The sequence below is a fragment of the Triturus cristatus genome, chromosome 1_2, assembly GCF_964204655.1.
Source record: "Triturus cristatus chromosome 1_2, aTriCri1.1, whole genome shotgun sequence".
NCBI lineage: Eukaryota > Metazoa > Chordata > Amphibia > Caudata > Salamandridae > Triturus > Triturus cristatus.
Window position 1 is genome coordinate 587,008,228 of NC_140580.1, and position 22,248 is coordinate 587,030,475.

Below are 22,248 nucleotides of genomic sequence, written 5' to 3' on the forward strand. Positions count from 1 at the left end.
ATATTTCTTTCGGTCTTGAGAGATGGGTGATGTGGATCGGGATTCTCTTGATGACGACCGTCGAGATTGATATGTCCTGCAAGAGTGGCAGCTGGATTGTGACGACCCAGTGGATGAGTTTCGTCTATCCTGGACTGCTCTGACATGGTGACGACTGCTTGAAGGCTGATATTGCCGGTACCTTCCCTTTTGATCACCTTTGGGTATCGCCCCGCACATGCTTTCAAAGTGGTGGTCTCTACCACACTTCCGGCATTGTTGTCCTAGTGCTGGGCATGCGTTGGCATGTGGGAAGTCGTAGCCGCATCTGTAACATTTGAGTTGTCTGTCTGATCGTTCCTTGGTGTGGGTTCTGCCTTTGTGTCCTTTGCTTGACTGGTGGTGATGTCTCTTGGATCTGGAGGAACGCACCTGTGGTGGGGATCTTCCATGCATTTGTAGAGACTGCATCCTGAATGCTTGTTCCCGTCTCTCACCTTTCCCTGCTTCTATTTTCTTCGCATGTTCATCGGCTTGTTCATCTACTCTCGTTATCTCTTCAATCTCTTCCAGCGAGTAGCTTCTCTTGAGCAATTTGCATCTCAGTGGTTCAGAGAGGCAACCTTCTATGACTCTCAGCCGAAGGGCGTCTTCAGTTGAAAACTTGTCAAAATCACAGTATCTCGTCAGTCGTCTCAGACGTGTGACGAACACCCCCATTTGCTCACCTTTCTCTTGCGCGGCCAGATTGAATGTGTACCGCTCATAGACAACGTTCCTTTTGTGTAGGAACTTGCGATTTAGTGCTTCGCAGACTTTGTCATAGTCACCAGAGGACTCAGCAGGCAGTTCTTTTATGATTCGTCCAGCTTCCTTGCCAATCAGGTTCTTGAGAGCAAACAGTTGTTCTTCAAGGTCCGTCACCTTGGACGCTTTCATGAAGTCCTCGAAATCTTCTATCCATTCTTGCCATCGCTGACCCATGCCCCCACCAGATTCAAGAACGAGGGGCTCGGGGCGGCGCAGGAATGAGGCTCCAAACATGCTTGTGGGAGCTGTGTCGGGCATTGTTCAACTGTTATTGCTGATTGCTTTTACAGACTTTGTTTGCTCTCCGTTACGCTCGCCAGTGCTTGTTTGTTACTTCTGTTGCACTTGCCAATGCTTGTTTGCAACTTCTGTTTCCTTTGCCAATGCTTATGCGTTACTTCTGTTGCATTTACCAATGCTTGTTTGTTGCTGCTATTGTATTTACCAATGCTTGTTTGTTACTTCCGTTTCATTTACCAATGCTTGTTTGTTGCTTCTATTGTATTTACCAATGCTTGTTTGTTACTTCAGTTTCATTTACCAATGTTTGTTTGCTGTTTGGCTCATCTGCCTGACTTAAAGATGGCCGCCGGTGGTCCCTGACAGTGGGATTGGGCAAATCTCGCGCCTGACCTCAAAATGGCCGCCGCGAGAATCTCGTGTGCAACGAGATTTTGTCTTTTGAATTACCGGAGACACCGCGATCATCAGCGCTTGATTTCACTCACCGGGGCTCCGCCTTTGGGCACCGCTACCACGCCAGGTGAGGTTATTTTCTTCTTTCTTGGGCACTTTTCACCATTGCCGCCGGGGTGGGCTCCCGGTAGGCTCTTTGGACTCGCTCTAGCCTCCACACACGGGGCGAGCTCCGGATTTGTTGCCGCCGGGGTGGACTCCCGGTGGGCACTTCTGTCGTCGCGCTCCCAGCCCCACACGCAGTGCGAGCAGCTCCGGGCCAGTCGCCGCCGGGGTGGACTCCCGGTTGGCGCTTTGGACTTCACGCTCTAGCCTCCACACGTGGGGCGAGCTCCGGATTTGTTGCCGCCGGGGTGGACTCCCGGTGGGCACTTCTGTCGTCGCGCAAGCTCGAAGCCCTTTGTCGCCAGTTGTAGTGTCCCTGTGGAAAGAAGAGACACGGACACAGGATTCTTACTGCTCAGCTCCTTTATTCGTTCCTTCCTCGTCCCCGGGCTAACGGCTAACTGCCGTTCCTAGCCCTCCGCTCCTCCCTTTCCACCCGCCCTGGTCCCCACTCAGGCCGGTCCTAGTGCCTGACCTGTTTGGTCATTGTGTCCTGTTACATCGGCACCATAACAGGAGCCTGCAAAGAACCAAGCGTGACACCACTTGTTTCCTGTCGCTGATATGAATGTCACGGCTGGACGGTGGGCGGGGTGGGGGGTAACTGGCCTTTGTCACATATTCCATGTCCACACTTCACTGTCACGTGTAGCACTGATGTTAAGTTGGGCGAACAGGGAAGGGGAGTGCGGGAGTTGACTAGAAACTTGAAATTTTATGTATGAATGACCAGGTGCCTCTGCAAATAGCAAAGGGGCGACCTTAGTTGCTCCACGTGCATGAAGCCAAAAGCGGGAGTCCCTTGTCTGTTTCTCAGGAAGAGGAGAGGGTCACCAATGACGTCATGGGGGAATGCCAAAAAAGCATATAAGGCATCATGAGGTAAGAGATCGGCCTCTTTTTCTCTCCACCGTGCACCAGCCAGCATACCTCAGTAAACAGTCACAAACCCACACCTGGAGGAAGGAAGATTGGCGGAATTTCTTGCAGCAGAAAAAGGGGGCTACCGAAAAGGGTAGACTGCAAACCATGGCAAGTCACTTAGTTCGGATGTTGGATGCATCAGCAGTTGCACTATCTTAGGGGCTATTACTGAGGCCCTCCAACGGTGGATAGGGGGAGGGCGAGATCGCCAGTGAAATCTTTGGCCTGTAAAAATAATGCAATGCGTATGCAACAATCAGGTACTTTGCAATGTAAAGGTAATGCAATGCGTAATACAACCACCAGGTAGTTCGTTATGCAGAAATAAGGCAATGCGTAATACACTAATCAGGTAGTTCGTTATGCAGGAATAATGCAATGCGTAATATGCTAATCTGGTAGTTCGTTATGCAGAAACAATGCCATGCGTCATACACTAATCAGGTAGTACGTTATGTATGAATAATGCAATGCATAATACTCTAATCAGGTACTTCATTATGCAGGAATGATGCAATGTGTACTACGACAATCAGGTACTCTGTTATGCAGAAATAGAGTAATCCGTAATGCACTACGGCACCGATCACGGTGCCTCAGGCGGTCCCTCCGCCACTCATGCTGACTCTCAGGTAGCCTCTGACAACTGTTGCCCCCCACACGGGTATGGTATAACACAAAAAGTGCAACTCCGGCCCCGGTACTGCCACTCCCTTGGCAATACGGGCCGCGATTCGAGTCGAAGCAGAGACTTGCGCTGCTGAAATGATAAAGAGGCCGAGAGCGTCTCCCTCCGAGCCTGCACCCCGCCCCAGGAGTCGACACACGTTACCTGGGGGGGCGCAAACTCACTCTCCTCTCCTCGTCCAGCGACTTGGGCCTCCGATGCAATCTTTGGGACTTGGCAACGGCGGGCTCGGGCCAGCGGCTCAGCTCATCCGAGGCTGCCAGTCAGGGCCGCTACTGCTACGAAGATCTCCAGATCCTATCGCTTTTAAATCCAGACAGTCAATCCACAACCAGGCAGAGATACACAGAAATGTTAGAGCACAAAACCCCAGCCACTTCTAAAAGAGTGGCTTAGAAACACACAATGCAAAAACCATCTTCATAAAAAGATGTGTTATTACATTGTGAGTTCAGGCATACTTAACTACACCTTTCCATCTTAAGCCTTTAGGAAGATAGGCTGGAAAACATATTACACAGCCTTCCAATTCTATCTTATGGGCAAGATGGCCTTTCAACAGTGAAAAACGAAATGGAGATTATTTCACTGTCAGGACATGGAACACACCTTAGTACATGTCCTACCTTTCACATGCACTGCACCCTGCCCAGGGGGTACACTAGACCTACCATAGGGTGTCTGTTGTGCATAGAAAGGGAAGGGTAAAGTCTGGCAAGTGAGTGCACTTGTCAGAACAACATGGCAATTTAACAAACAGCGCGCAGGCACTGCAATGGCAGGCCTGAGTTCCCTTTTTAAGGCTACTTGTGTGGGTGGCACAATTAGTGCTGCAGGCCCACTAGTAGCATTTGCGTTACCATCTCTGGCACACATAGTGCACTTTACTAGGGACTTTACTAGCAAGGCAAACATACCAATCATGGACAACCAATTACCATTATACTTTGTACATGGAACACTTGCTCGTTGACACTGTTTAGCAGTAGCAAAGTGTCCAAAGCATCTAAGTTGGCAACACCATGTCAGAAAAAAGGTCTAGGGAGAAAGCAAAAAGTATAGGGAACTTTAACCAAAAAGGGCCAAGTCCTACAGTTATGCCCCGGATATCCTGGGTTGAGGGGGTGGGCGATAGATATGGAAAAGGGTCCTGCTGGCACTTTTGCATTCCGAAGTGTTGGCAACTGTTTTTATTGCTTGCGAAATCTTTCAGATGTTTCTGCTGATCCTATGTACTGTATTCTCAGAACTATAATGCCTTGGACTGATCTTACTAGTGCATTATGAAGTGTTGCGCTGTAATGGGTGGAGACAACTGTTTTATTGCTTGCACAATCGTTGAGCAGATTTGCTAATCTTATGTCCTGTATTCTCATAACAGTGTGTGGCCGATCTTACTGTATTTTCATAACAATGATGTATGTTTAACTACAATTATTCTTCACTGATGCGATGTGTCTAAGTGAATAAAAGGCTACGCCCTTGGTTAAACCACATTAATTGCAATTGGCTATCTCCGTGGAAGTTGTTTCAGTGGTGGGTAGCGAGTTGCACGCTATGAGCGCACTATGGTATGCATTCTTTACTGTGTTTGTAAATAGCTCCCTGCCTTCAGCGAACAAATGCCCAAGCCAGAAGTCTTCACAAGAAGCTGAGGAGGGCACCTAAGTCAGGCTACTATTCTGTCAGGAAGAACTTAAAGCAGATACACTTTTCTTTGGAGCAGATCTTTTTTGTTAGATGACTTGAATCACATATGGAGGTCCTGATCTGTCTACTAATTAAGGTCGAAGTTCACTGAGAAATAGTGTATATGGTGGGCAGGTGCACACCTCTAAGCTCTTTAACGCAAAACTGTATATAACGCCTGCTTCCACTCCTGTATTTGCACTGTGAAAATTGCTGAAACCCAAATAAAAGAAAGCAGGGCTCATGCTCCAGGTCACAGGCTTCCCCAACGCGATCCTAAATCAGGAATTAGTTTAAGAATAGCAAGTAAACAGTTGAGCAGTTTTTAATGGCGTGATGGTAGGATGCTCATTGAGAAGAGATAGACCCCATCTGATGATAATAACTTGTTTTCTGTATAACACCTGCAACCTCAGTTTTACAATTTTGTAATTGTACGGTATACGAGTACAACTATCAGCCAAGTTAGCGGTACTATCCACCTCAGCAGCATGAACGACTGAGTTGGCCCTGGCTTCTTGTGAGTTGAACTAGTAACATAATATCACAGCGTTAATCTTATAACTCACTGAGTTATCCTACAATGTTGCTGGGCTTTTACAGGAATCATTCGCACCCTCTCATCCATTTCTTACAGAGGGAGGCGCGGTGGACCCAAGGTCAAATTAGTTTCCTGAGACCTACTCTTTAAGTGGGTTTCTAATAGGGGGAAGTACAATGAGGTGAGTTTGGGGTTTTTGGGAAGATGCGATCGAAGAGGCCTGCTGCTGACCTAGCTTACCTGTGCTTTGGGGCATAAAACGCTTTCTTGTGAAGTGTCTGTTTTGTCAGAGTTGGGCAGGAATACATATATTTCACTGGTGTAAACACGGACAAATTCCCACTGCCACTAGGACAGGCCTACTAGTACAAATGTTGCTTTTGCATCGGTCAACTTGCCTGGCAAGATAATGCCGGTATAAAGTTGCCCCAGCACCGGAGCAATTTACATAATCTGGAAATGTTAGCACAAAATCGCCATGACAACAGGGCAATCTATGTAATCTGCAAAGGATGGTGCACGATTGTACTGCTGCAATTTATGTGACACAGGGATATTTGGTTTAATATTAAGAAGAAACTACACTCTTGTACGGCTTATATGTATTATTAGAACATTGGAATGTTGGGAGCTCCATTGAAAACAATGGAGTGCTCCGGGCTTATAATGGCTGGTATAAGCCCGGAGCGCCAACATTCCAATGTGTCTTTGTTCACAGCTCTGGCTGTGAACAAAGACTTCAGGGAGCCGGAGGGGATTTGAATCCCCTCGCGCTCCCTGAAGGCTTCGTTTTGTTAGAACATTCTGCCCTCTAGTGGCAGAATGTTCTAATAGCCTTATAGCCCTTCGTAGCAGGGCTATACCGGCTTTTAAAGTCCCGCTGCTGTTGTTAAAGTCCCTCGCCTTCGACTCGGGCCTTTAACGCTTCAGCGGGCCTTTAACAGCCGGTATAGCCCGCTACGGTGGGCTATAAGGCTATAATAAATGTGGCATTATCATACAGTATCTGGTATTCAACTGTCAAATCTGCTTATATTGCATGGCATACTCCATATCACTTCAGCGTCAGGTGAGTTGGTTTTGCTTCCCTCCTGTACTTAGATTGTGACTCAACGTGCCTTGCCCATTACAGTAACTGTTGAACATATATTGCAGTAAGATATGGGGAAGTTTTTAATGTGTTTAATATTTCAAGACTCAGGGTTCCCACTGTTTTATAAGTCTTGCTTTATCACAAAATTAATTTGATTTAAAATGCACCATTTGCCAGTCTTTTTTCACGGGAATGTTTGTCCATTAAGCTTGCTCGTGTGTATATAAAAGTCATACCCAGCTTTTACGCCTCACCGCTTTTAAATGTTACCAGCCACCACAGAAGATCAGCCTTATTGACAGTTCTTAAAAGCTTTTCTGTTGTATACTGTTGGACAGGCTGTGTGAGTGGGTTGAGGGTACAGGCCTGATAAGCTCCCTACAAGAAGGGTTTAGACCAGGAGAAGTACCATCGACCAAGTATTTCGACTACAGCTTACATACTGGAAGTATGTCATTGTGGGAGGTGGTGGACTTTAAATAGTCTTTGTTGACCTCCGTACTGCCTTCCGCTTCGTCCCAAGGGAGGCCCTGTGGAAAATCTTAATCTAAAATGGAGCCCCAAGTTATCTAGTTGATTTCATCAGGAGGCTGCACGAAAACAATTATCTGCATGTGAGATATGACAAACATGGGGAGGTGAGAAAACGATACCAGTCACGAGGGGGTAAGACAGGGCTGTGTTCTTACTTCAACCCTGTTCCTATTATATATTAAGGATCTGTTAGCCCAATTGGAGAAGTGCAATCATGAGGCCGGAGCCTAGCAGGTATGAAGATCCCAGCCCTCCTGTTCGACCGACGACACCTTACTGGTATCCAAATCCCCTATGGGTATTCAAACTCTCTTGGACCAGTTTGGCTTCTTCTGTGAGCAGAACGGACTTGAAATCAACCTACAAAAAAAGCAAGTACATGTTTTTAACCCCAGCCATATATCCCTCCCAAACCCGTCCTCCCATTGAGAGTGTCCGCACCTTTCAGTATCTGGGTCTCACTCTGATGGAGAATGTTGGCTGGTCTGCTCATATCTGCAAGAGCAAGGTAAAGCTTGAACACAATGCAGGGGGCATTTTGAGGGGTTTTAAGGGCTCCAGCTTTTGACCCATGTCTCTGGCCATCCAAATAGTCAACTTGCAAGCACTGGGTGGGTCTCTGTATGGGGGAGAACTGTTTGGACATCAGAAGATCATTGCATTAGAGGTAGGCGAGAAATAATTTATATGATCTTTGGCAAGCCTCCCTACCAGTACCCCACTCCTGCCATTATGGCTGGATCTAGGTCAAAGGTCCATCGCCCATAAAGCAGCCCTTAGAACTTTGCTATACTGGAGATAAATCCGGGCCTCACTGGACCTCGTTACATATCGGACAGGATTGGAGGAGCTCCTTCGGGAGCCTGGGTTCTCCAGGATCCCCAGGTTAGGGCATATTAAGACCTTCCTGGTTAAGATGGGGTGTGAACATCTGTGGTCTAACCCTGGCTGCACTCAAGGGGATGTACTGGAGGTATATAGATGGAGAATTTAGTAGGATCAGGAGTTTGGGCACTCTGATTCTAGCCTTCTTTGAATTCAAAGATAACTTCTGTATTAAAGAATACATGGACTCCATTGAAGCCCAATTGGCAAAACCCTGTACATCAAATTTTGTTTCAGGATTTTACCACTGTGCACTTTCACTGCTAACTGAGGTTTCATGACAGCGATAAAAACTTGACCCGCCCCTTATATCTTCAGGCGAAAGAATGTATTAACCACATAATTTTTTTCTGTCAGTGCTATTCAAACAACCGAAAGAAGTGGATACTCCCACTCTGTCAGAGTATGGGGATTAGGGACTTTAAGGTTGTCTCCAGAATCCTTAGATCCAACAAAACAGCCTTGACCGTGTTCGCTCTGACCTGCTTTTTAATCAGAGTATGGAGAATCAGACAGGGTAGTGTTCGTCCCTGAGAACTGCACTGCATTCTCTATTGTTATTAGCTTGATGCGTATACAATTTTAGTCCCACCCTCTAATTTATTGACCTTCCATAATGGAGTGCTACTGGAATCCAGAAGTACAAGCCAATGGCCCAGCCTCACTGTGAAATTCCATGACTAGTAATGTTTTTTCATCAAGTTGCTGTATAAGAAATGTCGATCAATGATTTTATCATGGTTTTAAGGATTTTAAGGATTGCATTGTTTGAATATTATTAGGTGAATTGTATCATTGTGTATTTTTATGGCAACATTTGCCAAATAAAGAATATGATACTGATATTATTCAAGCTTGAAAACCTCTTTTCAATACAGAAAAGCCAAAACGACTGATGTTGTCAGTGCTTGTTTTGAATGTAAAGCTTTCCTGGGGCTATCAGGGCTGTATTGATGGAGCAATCCCAGTGCAGCAAAGTGGTGAGGGCCAGCGTAGGGCTGGTGGGGTAAAACAGAAAGTGGTGCAGAGAAATATTTGGAAGATGGAGGAAGGGTGTGCCGTAAGCTCAAACCACTTAAGGAGGCAGTAGGAAACAAGCATTGGCAAAGCCAATACACAATCTATTTATTGGCCTTGTCAATGCAAATGTCTCTTAGCCATGTTGTCTAGCAGCACATCTGCTGTTCAGCATGGATGAAAGTTACTGAAAGCCCAGAATCACAGGATGCTAAGCCGACGCCAAGTCTCTTCACCCTCCAGGTTGAATTTATTGTCCTGGCCTTTCTAACACAAAAAGCGCTATGACTGGCCTGTGCTGGTCACATGCTAGCACTTTTGTCAGTGACGTTCGGCCATCCTGAACAGCAGTTATGCTGCTAGACAACATGGCTAGAAGACATTCACATTTACAAAGGTCAACAGCTCAGGCATTGCCGAAATCTATTGACTTTGCCAATGCTTGTTCGGTGTTGACGGGGTCTTGCTGAACAGATGTGGAATTGAGAAACAGTTGAGGAGCTTTGAAGTGAAGTGAGGATGTGGCATAATGACCAGAGCTGCGGACAGAGGAGCTGGGGGGCCCGATTCACAAAAGTAATCTGAGACAAAATCCTAACTTTACGACTTTCGGTATTCACAAAAGGCATTTAGGAGTAGTAAAGTTAGGATTCCTAACTGAGAAAAATCCTAACTTTACGACTTTCGTTATTCACAAAAGGCATTTAGGAGTAGTAAAGTTAGGATTCCTAACTTTACTACTCCTAAATGCCTTTTGTGAATACCGAAAGTCATAAAGTTAGGATTTTGTCTCAGATTACTTTTGTGAATCGGGCTCTGGGAACCAAGGTCGAACCTCAGGGATGGCTGAAGAATTTGTGATTCTGGGCAAATCACTTGCGCTTCCCCCTGCCTACGACAATGAATGTGCCATTGTGCAATGTCACTGGTGAGCACTGAACGCGCTCCAATACCATTGGCTGGTGTTAGCACTATGGCAAGATGGAGGACGGAAAAAAAAGAGCAGCAGAGACGAGGGAGGTAGTAGGGTGACGGGTCAAGCAGGGAAGCAGGAGGGGATGGGGATGGGGAAGTGGGCATGCAACAACTGTAAAAAAAACTTAATTGAAGCACGATGAGCGACAAACATGAATGTGTCTTTCTGTAATGTAACTGAAATCGGCTTGTGTTTGTGCTATGGCAAGAAGGACAACAGAGCAAGTGCTCCAATACCATCGGATCATGCAAAAATGAATCAACAAGTGCTGTTTGTGTTTTAACAATTTTTAAATAAATGCATTCGTTTATGTACACGCACATGCATTTTAGTGGTATGTGTGTATTTGTAAAAGGTAGTCGGCCTGAAAACAAAATTACTCCTATGGAGTGCTTGAAAACAATGAAAAAAATAGCTTTGCAAATCGGGAGCAGTGTAAGGAGACATGTACTTGGTCCATGCCCTATGGGAGGGCCCAATACAAGAAGAGGGCATGACATCCACATGTCATGACGAATGGCATCAAAGAAAATGAGAGGGATGCTGAAGTTTACTAATGGTAGGAAATGGGCGGCCAGTAAGGCCACAGATAGAACACAACACGCCTCTTCTAGACAGGGCATGCGCTGTCTAGCCAAGACCTAAAAAGAAGAATAAGCTTACATTAAGTTATGTGCAATGTAGAGTCTTGTTGCTGCTTTTATCCAATCTGTCCATTTTCCATTTCCTCTCACTTCAAAGCAAGTAAAGAGCTGTTCTCTGCTCAGCAGGCAGACCCTTTGTAATGTGTGCGCTTAACAGCCTTGGGGGCACTGTGAAAATATGACCGATGTTCATGTGCATATTGACGCACAACCCAGAAGCAACGGATGCCATGAGTCCACATGTTAAGGAATCCCAATAACATGGCTAGTGTTTTCTGGGAATTGTTGATAATTTTCTACTGGAACACATCTTCTCTCCCAAACAGCTTAAAGAGAAATTGTGAAAGACTTCAACAGGTTCACAAGCCAATAGGTAATGAGAATCCCTATAGAGATTAAACCAATTTTATGAGTTTACATAAGCGTGGAAATGCAGAATGATCAGTGCTTGATGAAGGGAATTCAAAACTGAGATCACTAAACATTCTTTTGGTAAACATGCCCCTGAACATTGTTCACTGGTAACCTGCAAAGTGTATTGGACGAACTGGCCACTACTGTTACACTGTGAATTCACATGCACCCCTGGGATGGACACGGGCAAGGGGATAAATAAATGGGGCAAGGATATTCTCATGATCAGCACTGATGTCTCTGTGTGTGTCTGAGTGCCTGGGGCTGTATTATGGAAGTGACCCGGGGCGCAATGGGCGTTTGCGCCCACTTTGCACGCCCCCGGGGCACTTTGGTATTAGAGAAGGCACCTCAGACGCTTGTGCGTCCCCTTCTATAATACCGATAGTGCTGGCGCACATAGAAAAACAGCGCTATTGTGAGAGGGCATGCCTTCATTTTCATGGGAGTGTGGCCCCATGCAAATGATGGAATCCCTTTGCACCCAGACCGTATTATAGATGCGGGTGCAGAGGCAAAGAAGCTGTCAGAAGGTGCACTGATAGTGCGCCCCCTGATGGCAGCCCTCTAGAGGGAGTAAAGGGGGTCCCACAGACCTCAAAGACATTCTCCCTGCAGGTAGGTGCAGTCACTCACTGCACCCTCATTCAAAGAGCAGTCGGATTCCCGCCTGCACTGTGAAACACGGAACAGCTTCAAAGCAACCGCTCCATTTTTCATATGAATGCACTGTCCCCAGGGCAGAGCGAATGTGCGGCTGCCCTGGAGGCAGCGCATTCATCCTAATACAGCACATTTTTTGTGCTTGCGCCTTTTAAACGGTGTGGCCAGCGCAAACAGGGAAAATACACTGTATCTGTGATACGGCTTCTGGTGTTTATTCAGGTGGGGCTGGCCCTTTACATGGGCAATGAGGCCAGTGTGTATCGCCATACATGCCACAACATATGAGCAAAACTTCACTCACATCCAACGGCACTGCTTCAACCCACCACATTACAGCTGCACCATACTTGAGGTGGCCAAGGTGTCTCCAGGCTGCCTACTCCCTCACCGTCCAAGGCTGAGGACTGCAGCGTGGCTGACATGCTGCTCATAAGACGCAGTGAGTCACGCGCTATCTGCTCGCAATTATAGTAAGCAAGATTGCTAAATTTGCTGGAAACAATGCCACCTTCTAGCTGACAGGCCTCAGCCCAGGCAGAGCGTGGCCCTCCCAGAGCAAGGGGTGGAAGAACTGAAAAGCCAGAGAGGTGCTCGAGCCTACTAGCACCATGTGCTCACCCCATAGCCACTCTATCCTCTTCACGGAGGAGTAAAATAAAATTAAAAAGGGGAACATCAGTCATTGTACTCGCCATGTCAGTAGAAGACAAAGAAAAAAAAGAAATACCACGAAAAGGGAAATTGTAAGACTGTAAGCAGAGAAATGTGGTCTTACAGTGAGCAAGCAGTAGACAGACACACAGCATATAGAAGCACCAACCAAACAAAACAAAAAAAAGCGAGCAGAATCACACACAGTGGAAGAACAAGGACATGCCGGAGTCCCACCAGATGGCACATCTGCAAAGATAAAAGTATATACCGATGATCAACAGCAACAACCCACACCATAGGCACCACAGCCCACAGGCACTAGTGTGCAGACATTGATGACCGTCCTGCCATGAATTATCAAACTCATCGGCACTGCAACAGCCGCTCTTCAGTAGAAGATATGGATAAGGAGGCTAAACAACTACTTCCACACCACTTGTGAAAGCGATGGCATGGTGAAATGATTCCTACGACTGCACTTCAGAGGTGAGGAAATCTACAAACTATTCGTGAACCTCCCCGCAACATAGGCAGACGATGATTACAACGCTGAAGTGGTGGCTCTAAACACTCACTTTGACACAAAGCTGAACCCAGCTTTCGAGCACTTCAAGGTTCTGCAAGCCCATCAACGAGAAGACAAATCATTGATGAGTTATATGCCAGACTGAGGGCACTGGCCAGCACATGCACAGACCAGAAGAAGGAGATTTTCACCCAGTTGATTCAAGGGTGCAGCTCTTCATTTCTAACACACCTGAACCTCCGCCAACCTGGCATCAAACTTGAAGATATCCTTATCTTGGCACAATTGCATGAACTAGCCAACAGCTGGGTAAAGGAGCTAGACCTTTGCTAGTGAATGTAGCTGCTCCAGCCCCTGAAACAACAGTGACCAAATTAAAAGAAGAAACCATTGATGCGGAATGCAAAAAAACAAGAAACCTTCAACCAGTGAGACCACAGTCGCCAGACCAAAGCAAATGTCACCATTGCGGACTGGAATTCCCTTGCAGTCAATGCATGCTTTGGACAAGGTAAGTCATGCTCCAACCAGTTTACTCATGTCTGTCAGATCAGCAACAGAGGGTGCAGAATGTCAACCCAACCGCGTGGAGGTCCCATTCTGAGGCAGTTTACATTGGAGGATTACCCACCAGTTAAAGGCCACAGGGTGGTGAAGGAGCAAAATAGAGGCTGCAGAGAGTGAAGATGATGAAATATTCTTCATCTTGTATTCCGCACAGCATAGCAGAGATAGGAGATCACCACCAATATGTACTATTATGGTGGGTGGGAGGACCGTCCAAGCCTTCTTCAAGAGACATATCCATGAGAACCAACCCAATTAAATCTTTAAGGATTTCCACCAAATGTTCAAGGGCCTAGGATGTTTCAGAGGCACACAAACCTAGCGGCATAGCGTCCTACTGTGCGCCCTATAGCACTCTGACACAGGTGGGTCACATTCCACCATCAGCCACCTGTAGAGGCAGAGTTCCACAAGCTGGAACAGAAAGCATTAATTCAGAAAATGTCAGAACCCACACATTGTGTGTCACCATGATTGTCGTTCTGAAATTGAAACCTATGCATCGATATGAGACTCCCCAACAAATGCATCAGGTGGGAGTGGCACCTGATGCCAACCATGGATGACGTGATTGCAGACCTCAATGGAGCCCAGAGATTCATCCAACTGGACCTCAACATGGGGCACCACCAACTGGAACTTGACCTCTCCAGTCGCTACAAAACCACCTTCTCAACCCATCTATGGCTGCAATGCTACAAACACTCAACTATGGCATTTTGCCAGCTGCAGATGTGTTCTAAAACACAATTAGAGCAATGCTGTTAGGACTGGATGGAGTACTGAACATCAGTGACAATATTCTAATATATTCAACCACACTGGAGCACCACACTAAGAGCCACTTTGACAAGGCTGGCCAGTCAAGGACTGACATCACACCAACACAAATGCTCCTGCTTCGAATTGCTCATTGAGTTCTTCTCATTCACGTTCTCATATGAAGGGATAAAAGTAGACCCCAGGAAAGCCAGCACCATCCAAAGTGCCCCAAAGCCTCAGACAGCAACTTAAGTCAGAAACTTCCTGGGGATGGCCACATACTGTTGCTGATTTATTCCCAACTTCGGCACCTTATCAAAATCTCTCAGAGCACTCATGAAAGCAGATGCAGCCTGGGAACTGGGACAGTCGGGCTGACTCAGCGTTCAAAGAAATTAAGACAGTGCAGCTTGAGGACGCCACAAAAGCATTTGTTGATCCTCATCGACAAATGGAACTGACCATGGACGCTAGCACGGTCAGTCTATGTGGGCATTATTATACGAGAAAACCCGTGGGGTGTGGGTCACTATTGCATATGTCAGTAAAACATTAACGGATGCGGAGACACTCCAAGCACAGACTAAGAGGGTGGCACTGGTGGTTCAGTGAGGCTGTCACCATTTTCACCTCTAACTGTACAGCTGGGACACCGGGGTTGTTACTGACCAAAAACCACTGGTCCCGCCGCACATCACATCACAACACCCACCGTTGCAGATAGAGAAATGGGCCATACCTTTTACAACTCCACAACCTTTAATGTCATCTACCAGGAACAGAAAAGCCCACCATCTAATCTTCCCAGAAGCAAGGAAGACAAGTGTGGCACACAAGCTAACTGATGAATTTGTCAGAAGTATTGCTCAAGAAGCATGCCCCTCAGCCATGACAGTGGAGCAAATCAAGATGATAGAGACAACAGTCAGCAGAAAGCAGCAGAAGCCATGCAGCTTCACCAGTGGAAGAAGTTCCTGGATGGGGCGAAGATGTGGAACCTGCCTGAGAAACTCAAATTGGCCCAACTATACTAGAGTCCATGATGAATTGAGTACTACACCTGAAGGGCGTATAATGATAGTCAGCTTTATCGTAGTTCCCAAGTCGGTGTGGACCCGGGGGGTTGACCTGGCTCACAAGGGGCACAAAGGGGCTGCTAAAACAAAAGAAAGACTGAGGTCCAAGCTCTGGTTCCTGAACATGGACTGCTTAGTGGAATAAAAGGTGAAAACGTGCATGTCCTGCCAAATCATAGGGGCAGTCCCGTCCCAGTTGCCTCAGCTTGTGGACAAAAGTGAGCATGGACTTCAGAACCTTCCCTGGCGGCCATTTCACTGTAGTGATTGTGGACATCCATTCCAAGTATCCAGTGGTCGAACTGTCATCTATAAAAGCACGCGTATCTTGTAGAATGTGCTGTCTATGTTTGGCTTGTTGTCGGAAGTCAAGACAGACAATAAACCTCCGATTCAAAAGTCTTGGAATCCGACATAAGAAGATCATGCTGTAGTGGCCCTAGCCAAAGAAGTATTAGAACATTCAGGATGCCTTTAGAGAGAGCCCCGTAGCTTTTAACCAAGATCCAAGGCACGATGGTCACAGACAGGAAAAGGAGGCAAACTGTGACCCCAAACATCTCCTGGTTCAAGAGAGTTGAAAATCGTGGGCAACCAATTGAAAATGAGCCACTGGGGAGCTGGAAACTCAGCCTGAGGGGCATGCAGGTCAAGGCACACCCGTATAAGCAAAATCTGGCAAAGGAACCCTGTCTCCGAGACCCCAGACGCCCTTGAGCAGGACACAGGATCCTGTGAAGGTGGTACGTGGTACTAGTTGAGATGGGTCGGAAGGTCAGCCATGAAGCCACTGATACAATCTGCTACCTAATCCTGCTCTGAGCCAGTCTCTGTGGGACTACCTGCGGACCATCTGTTTTAAGAGATTAACAGGTCTCGTGAGGTAGGCATGCCCACCAATCAAGTTGGGGAGAAATGTAGTGGGCCACCTGGTCACTACTGTCACACTGTGATGTCACAGAGAGCCCTGGGAAGGGGGCGGTTGAGGGGATAAATAAATTGGAAGTGAACCACTCAAGGACATTCCTGCAATGAGCACTGCTGTCTCTGTGTACATCTGTGTGTATGGTGTTTATTTGGGTGGAGCAGGCCATTTACGCAAAGGTATGGGTATTACTTTAAGATTTTTCTAAACTTCATAATGATTATAATGAAGTAGGAAGATGGTTTTTGATGGATTACCACAGTGATAGGCTCTCCAATTTGGCCCAGACCCACTCCAAAAGGCCACCCAGTCATCTGTGACAATCTAATCTGCTATTATGCCATACAAACATGGACAAGTTCTTCCTTTGCAACATTATGACCCCAGACGCAGAAGAATATTCACCATAATCCAAAGCAAGATGGTATGGCTTTGCTAGTAATGTTGAAAATGCATTAATATAAGCAGGTTACCTGTGATAAGAACTTGAGGAACCTTGATGCAGCTTTCCTGGCTGTAGCGTTTCTCAGCAGCTCCATGTTTTTGCAAGGTATCTTGGCAAGCAGCTGTGCAACGTCTATCCCTGTTGAATTAGACAATCCCTTAAAAGGTTCTGGATCAACAGACTCACTGAAGGCACAAACAATGAACTTCCCATCCAACAGGGAAATTATAATCCACATGATCGGAGGTGCCAGAGCCCGCAGCAACATAGAAATCAAAAAACGTCTACATTTGGAGAGAAAACCAATTTTAAACACATTTTTAAAATTCTGTAAAGTTATAATAACTGTTTTTTAGACTGTTAAAATAAAGAATTATTGCTTATTGCACAGAATATGCATCATAACGCCTGATTACTTTCAACCACAAAATGTGTACTAATGTGTGTATGAGATTAAATATCAGTATATTTTCAGCAAATCTCCTTGTAAATACATATATTGAACAATAAGAAAAATACATAATATGCCTATGTAAATGTACAGAACCTGTTCTTAATCTGTCCATTCAAATCTAATTCATCTTGAGAGGGGATGAAGACGTCAGACCGGCATCTACCCACAAATGATTTCTCACATACACCACTGAATTATGGAAGGGTTCATCTACCTTAATAAGGCAGGTGATAAATCAGAGTTGCACCTTCTGGAAATATTTTGCCCAAAGAACTGTTAATGAGTTAGGCCCGCACCTCAGTCCTTGAGAACAGCTTCATTTCCATCCAAGAAAGAAAGAAATTTCACAAGACACAAAAGAATCAATTGTGGTTCAATTAATTGATGCAGAGAAGACATTCACCTCAGTTGAATTGCCTTTTATGCTTGTTATTCGGACTTAGAAGAGACACGTGACACAGAGGTGCCTTGCCCCCATTCTTATTTGCCTTCCCTTTGGAAATATTGGCAAGTTTAATATTTGAGGCCCTTTGATCCAAGCATCTCAGACGGTAAGCGGTGTGGTATGACAGCAGTGCTTAATTTGAGCCAGTGGTTTCGGTGCTCAGCACTGGCACTTATTCATTGACACCGGTGCTTTTCATGAGCACCAGTTAAGGACACACTAATTTACGGGGAGATTAAGTGTTTTGCCCAGAATCACAGGATGTTGAGCTGACGCCAAAACTTGAACCTGGTTCCCCAGCTCTGAAGTGGGCAGCTCTGGCCATTACACTACACATGCTCCCCACTTTCATGGTCAGTAGTTGGTTCTGTTTTAGGTGGCGCTAACAGGAGAAAGTTGGTGAAAGCTGCGTCCTGACAAGAGCCCCGGCACTTATTTTTTTTACTAATTATTCACTGGATGACAGGATATAATGTATGCAGACCTTTGCAATTGGGTCAAAGACGACCCATCTGAATGTGACAGAATATGTAAGGTGTGGCTGTGAGGATCCTTTTTGACATTAAAGTGTCAAACCCTGTTTGAATGTCATTTTCTGATTGGCAGGTCTGCTGGGGTTTTCATATGACACTTTGGGGGCACTTGAAAGAGGCTTCACCTGTTACAGGCAAATATTAGTTGGCACATGGGCCTCTTTTTGACATCACAGTATCAAAGCCTGTTTGACAAGCCTGCTGGGTTTAAATATAACATTTGGGATGCACGTCAAAGGAGGGAAAAAAGATGCAAAATAAGTTGTGTGTATGCACTTTGTGCTGGCTGAAATCAGGTTTTTTTCTATGCTACTTCTGTCTCTGAGGTTGTTGTGGGTCCAGGACCTGCCTCAAACTGGATTTTAGTGTACGATGTGAGCAGAACCTAGGATTACCATTGTACACTCCCCACACACAAACCTAGCCCTCAGAGCCCATTTTGAGTGTGGCCAAAGAGTTCAGCCATCCTGAAAATGCCCCAAGTGTGTAGGTTTAGCCCCAGGAACTTTTATCGTATACCCAGGGGTCATTCTCTCTCATTAGCCCATGCAAAGTATAAACATGGTATTTCCAAACACTCTTGGACCTGTGGAAGATCACAAGAAGACTGAACGTGTTGTCTGAGAGGAGCCTAGAAGACTGGACCTGCTCACCCTCTTGTACCCAAGACAAAGAAGTGTCATAAGTCTGGCCTCCTACAACTACCCAGCTGGGCATTGGCAACTGGACCTAGACTTGATTCTCCTGTTGGCCTCGGCCTGCCTCCCTTTGAGTCCCTAAGTGCCTCCCCTGAGGTCCTGAGCGGGAGAAAAAGTGTACTCCTGTCTTGGATTGAGACTTAAAGAACTAGAATCAGAAAGTAAAATCTTTGATTAGGAAGAACCTGGTTAGCATATCCAGATTGAACTCCATAATGGTCAGCATCAATTTGTGCCTGTTCTTCCACAACCACTGAATATTATTGGGACTTTGTGCTTCATGGTGCTATTTCTACCTAAAACTTTAAAAACAGTTCTGGTGGTGTGGTGTCCTTTTGCAGCACCCTCGAATGAATGAAATCCCTCAAAGGAGAGAGAGAGACCCTTTAGAGAGAGAGACCCTTTACTATCAGAACAGAATGTGCGCATTTAGATTTTGGACAGCACAATGGGTTCACCTGACCACATACAAATCACTGTTAGCAATTTAGGTCATAAACTCAAACAACTAAGTTCGCATAGCTAGCAGCCAAGGGTTCGCAATACCTGCTGACAGTGCCATCATAACAAGGACATTTTATTGTTCATTTATTCAATCCCACTTTCTCATTGATATAGGTTAGAAGAAAATCAATGAATGTCTTATATGTGTTAAATGGAAAAAAGATTGCCACAGCTGAAATCTGCGTGCCCCGCACCGCGTACATACGCGCGGGGTGTACGGTGCGTACATACGCGCTGGGGGTACGGTGCGTACATATGCGCGGGGGGTACGGTGCATACATACGCGCTGGGGGTACGCACCGTACATACGCGCTGGGGGTACGGTGCGTACATATGCGCTGGGGGTACGCACCATACATACACAACGCACAGGGGTGTATGCCTGTACGACTCGTACCCTGGGGACTCAGCTTATACGGCTGTTATTGGCTCCCGTAAAAAAAGAGCCGTACGGAGTGACGTAGGGACGAATCGTACTTGCTGGGCCGTAAAACGCTGCTTACATACGTACGGACGTCGCGTACAGGCTGTTCCGGATCAGAATCGTAGGTTTTATTTAACAGTACGGTCTTTTGTACGAAACATACGGAAATAGGCTTTCTGAACGAATCGTACTTCCTAGGTTGTACGGAAAGTTTACCGGGTACGAGTCGTACGGAGAAAACGCTCCGTATGACGATTCGTACGGCCTTTTTCCAGGATTGGAATCGGTCCCTATTTGTATTAGTTATAATTTTTAAATATATTTTAATATTTTTAACTATATTTCTTTTAATTATATCTATTATTTACTTAATTTTACATTATTATTAAAACATTACAAAAACAATATTTTTAACATCTATATTTTTGACGATATTTTTTTTACAACATTTTTGTACTTACCATTGTGTATATTTTTGACTTCGATATTTTTGTGTCGATATTTTTGTAGATCGATTTTCTGTCCGTCGATATTCGTCAGAGCAGCTTGTCAAGCAATTTATAGGGGAAAGCCATGTTGTCCCAGTACATAAGCTGTTGATGGCACAGAAAGCAGGACAGTCCTCTGCCCTGTTTTTTACTCTACAACCACAATTGAGTATTGCAGAGTGACCTACGAGATCCATTCAGCAATGCTGAAATGTGAGCTTAGACCAGTGTATCCCACTGCAGGTCATGAGCCAGTGGAATCACATCATGAGAGATGCAGAATGTTCCCCACCCAGAGGGTGGGGGACATTCTGTACCACCGGGTAGGTGAGGTTTTTGACTTGATTGAAGATTCTAAAATCCTGATTTTTATACAAATCACAGAAAAGGCTGTGAGAAGTGGGATTTCTGGTTGGCTGCCGAAAGCGCCTAAGCCAGGCAGAAACCACCACTCTAGTCAGGGCACGCTGAAGATAACCCCTGCTCACCCTCTTGGTAGCTTGGCAGAGCAGTCAGGCTTATCCCAGAGACAATTTCTAAAGCGTTTGTGCAACACATACACAGCAGTGACACAATAGGCACACCACTAAAGAAACTCCACACAAGGTTATATAAAAATGGCCTTTGTATTATCCATAAAACACATCAGAGCATAAAAACATATATATACACTGTGCCACCTGGCACTAGGTATTGACCTGCACAGCACCAGGAGGGACCATTTTAGCGGTGGCACACCACCCTTGACTACTGTGTGACTACAGGGGGTCGCCCTCTTCTCTCGTGCCAGTTCTAGCGATTGGTACAGTAAACTCGATCTTAAATAGGAGCATGTGTACTGGACCATAACACATAATACAGGTGAAGATACTATAAGTATATTGATATACTAGGAGTATATTGGCAGAAAGGGAATCTAGCATAGGGAGCCGACAGTCCTGATGAAAGCTGGTAGAGACACTGATTCTGGCAGAAACATGTTGATCATTATGCAGAACGGAGGGGTGAAGGGTGCATAATACACTTACCTCACCATCATCCCAGGGTATGAATTACCTTTTTAATCCTGACAAGGGAATCCAGGAATAAAACTATTATTAGGATATCCCTTAGTTAGTTTTAGACTTATTTTCTGCACCTTTTTGGATCCTTCTTTTCCTTTTCTATTTGTTTGTATTGTCTCCCCACCTTATTGCTCCGCTTCAAGCGATGGGTCTGCGCTGAGGCGTCGCGGCAGCCCTATGATGAAGCATGCCACAATTCGTTGTGAATGAGGGCAGTTTTTTACAAAATAATGTGCTTTGTTACACCTTTATTGTAGACCGATACTTGATAAAAATTGCGACTATAGGAACCTTACTTATTTTCTGTGTGTTGATACTAGGTATTGCCTTACAGCGGATTATATACATTACAGAGCCAATCGGGTCTCTGCCATAATATCACCACTCACAGTTAGTGAAAACCACTAGTAACTACTGGTAGCACTGCATTTACATAATAGCATTACGTAGAATAGCATGTTATGCATACATCATAATCACATCAGGCCCACCTTAGGCCTAAACCTCATCAGCAGCAGTGTACCATATCATTACCACTGCACATCTCATAATAAACACCTCCTGCCCCTCTTAGGCATATGCAGGCCACCCTTACTAAACATCTAGGGTGCATCCCAGACAATGTACTACAACCTACATGGGCTCCTCACTGGCCACCTACTCTTTCATCAGGGCACAACATATGCTCATTCCTAAGCGGGGGCCCTGTCCTAGGCTCACTGAAGAGCAAGTGCCCCCGTTGAGTAAGGCAGCTTCATACAAACACAGTGCACCTGAATAGTAGTTAGAGGGGCAGCCGCCCGCTACCCTGCGGCGCAGCTGCGGAGATTCCAGAAATGCCCAACGAGGCTGAGCCGGGGCCTCCTGCACTGGCTCCTTGAACTGTGACTACCCTTGTTGGCGAGAGGGCCTTACATGGTCCCTCGCTTCTGCCACTTGCATGAAGGGTGGCTACCCGTGGACATGCGTGGTAGCCGTAGCTGGCCGGATTACTTGACCCCCCCCCGTAGGGATTTCCTAGT

General features: G+C 45.9%; 1 protein-coding gene across 1 annotated transcript in view; it reads right to left on the bottom strand.

Annotated features, from left to right (window-relative positions):
- LOC146867693 (calcium homeostasis modulator protein 3-like) overlaps positions 1 to 22,248 on the bottom strand; it is a 78,365-nt gene that overhangs the window by 20,509 nt on the left and 35,608 nt on the right. The window contains exon 3 of the mRNA XM_085615036.1: positions 16,645 to 16,900. Within this exon, the coding sequence (XP_085471162.1) occupies positions 16,645 to 16,900 (256 nt within the window). The remainder of the gene's footprint in view (positions 1 to 16,644; positions 16,901 to 22,248) is intronic.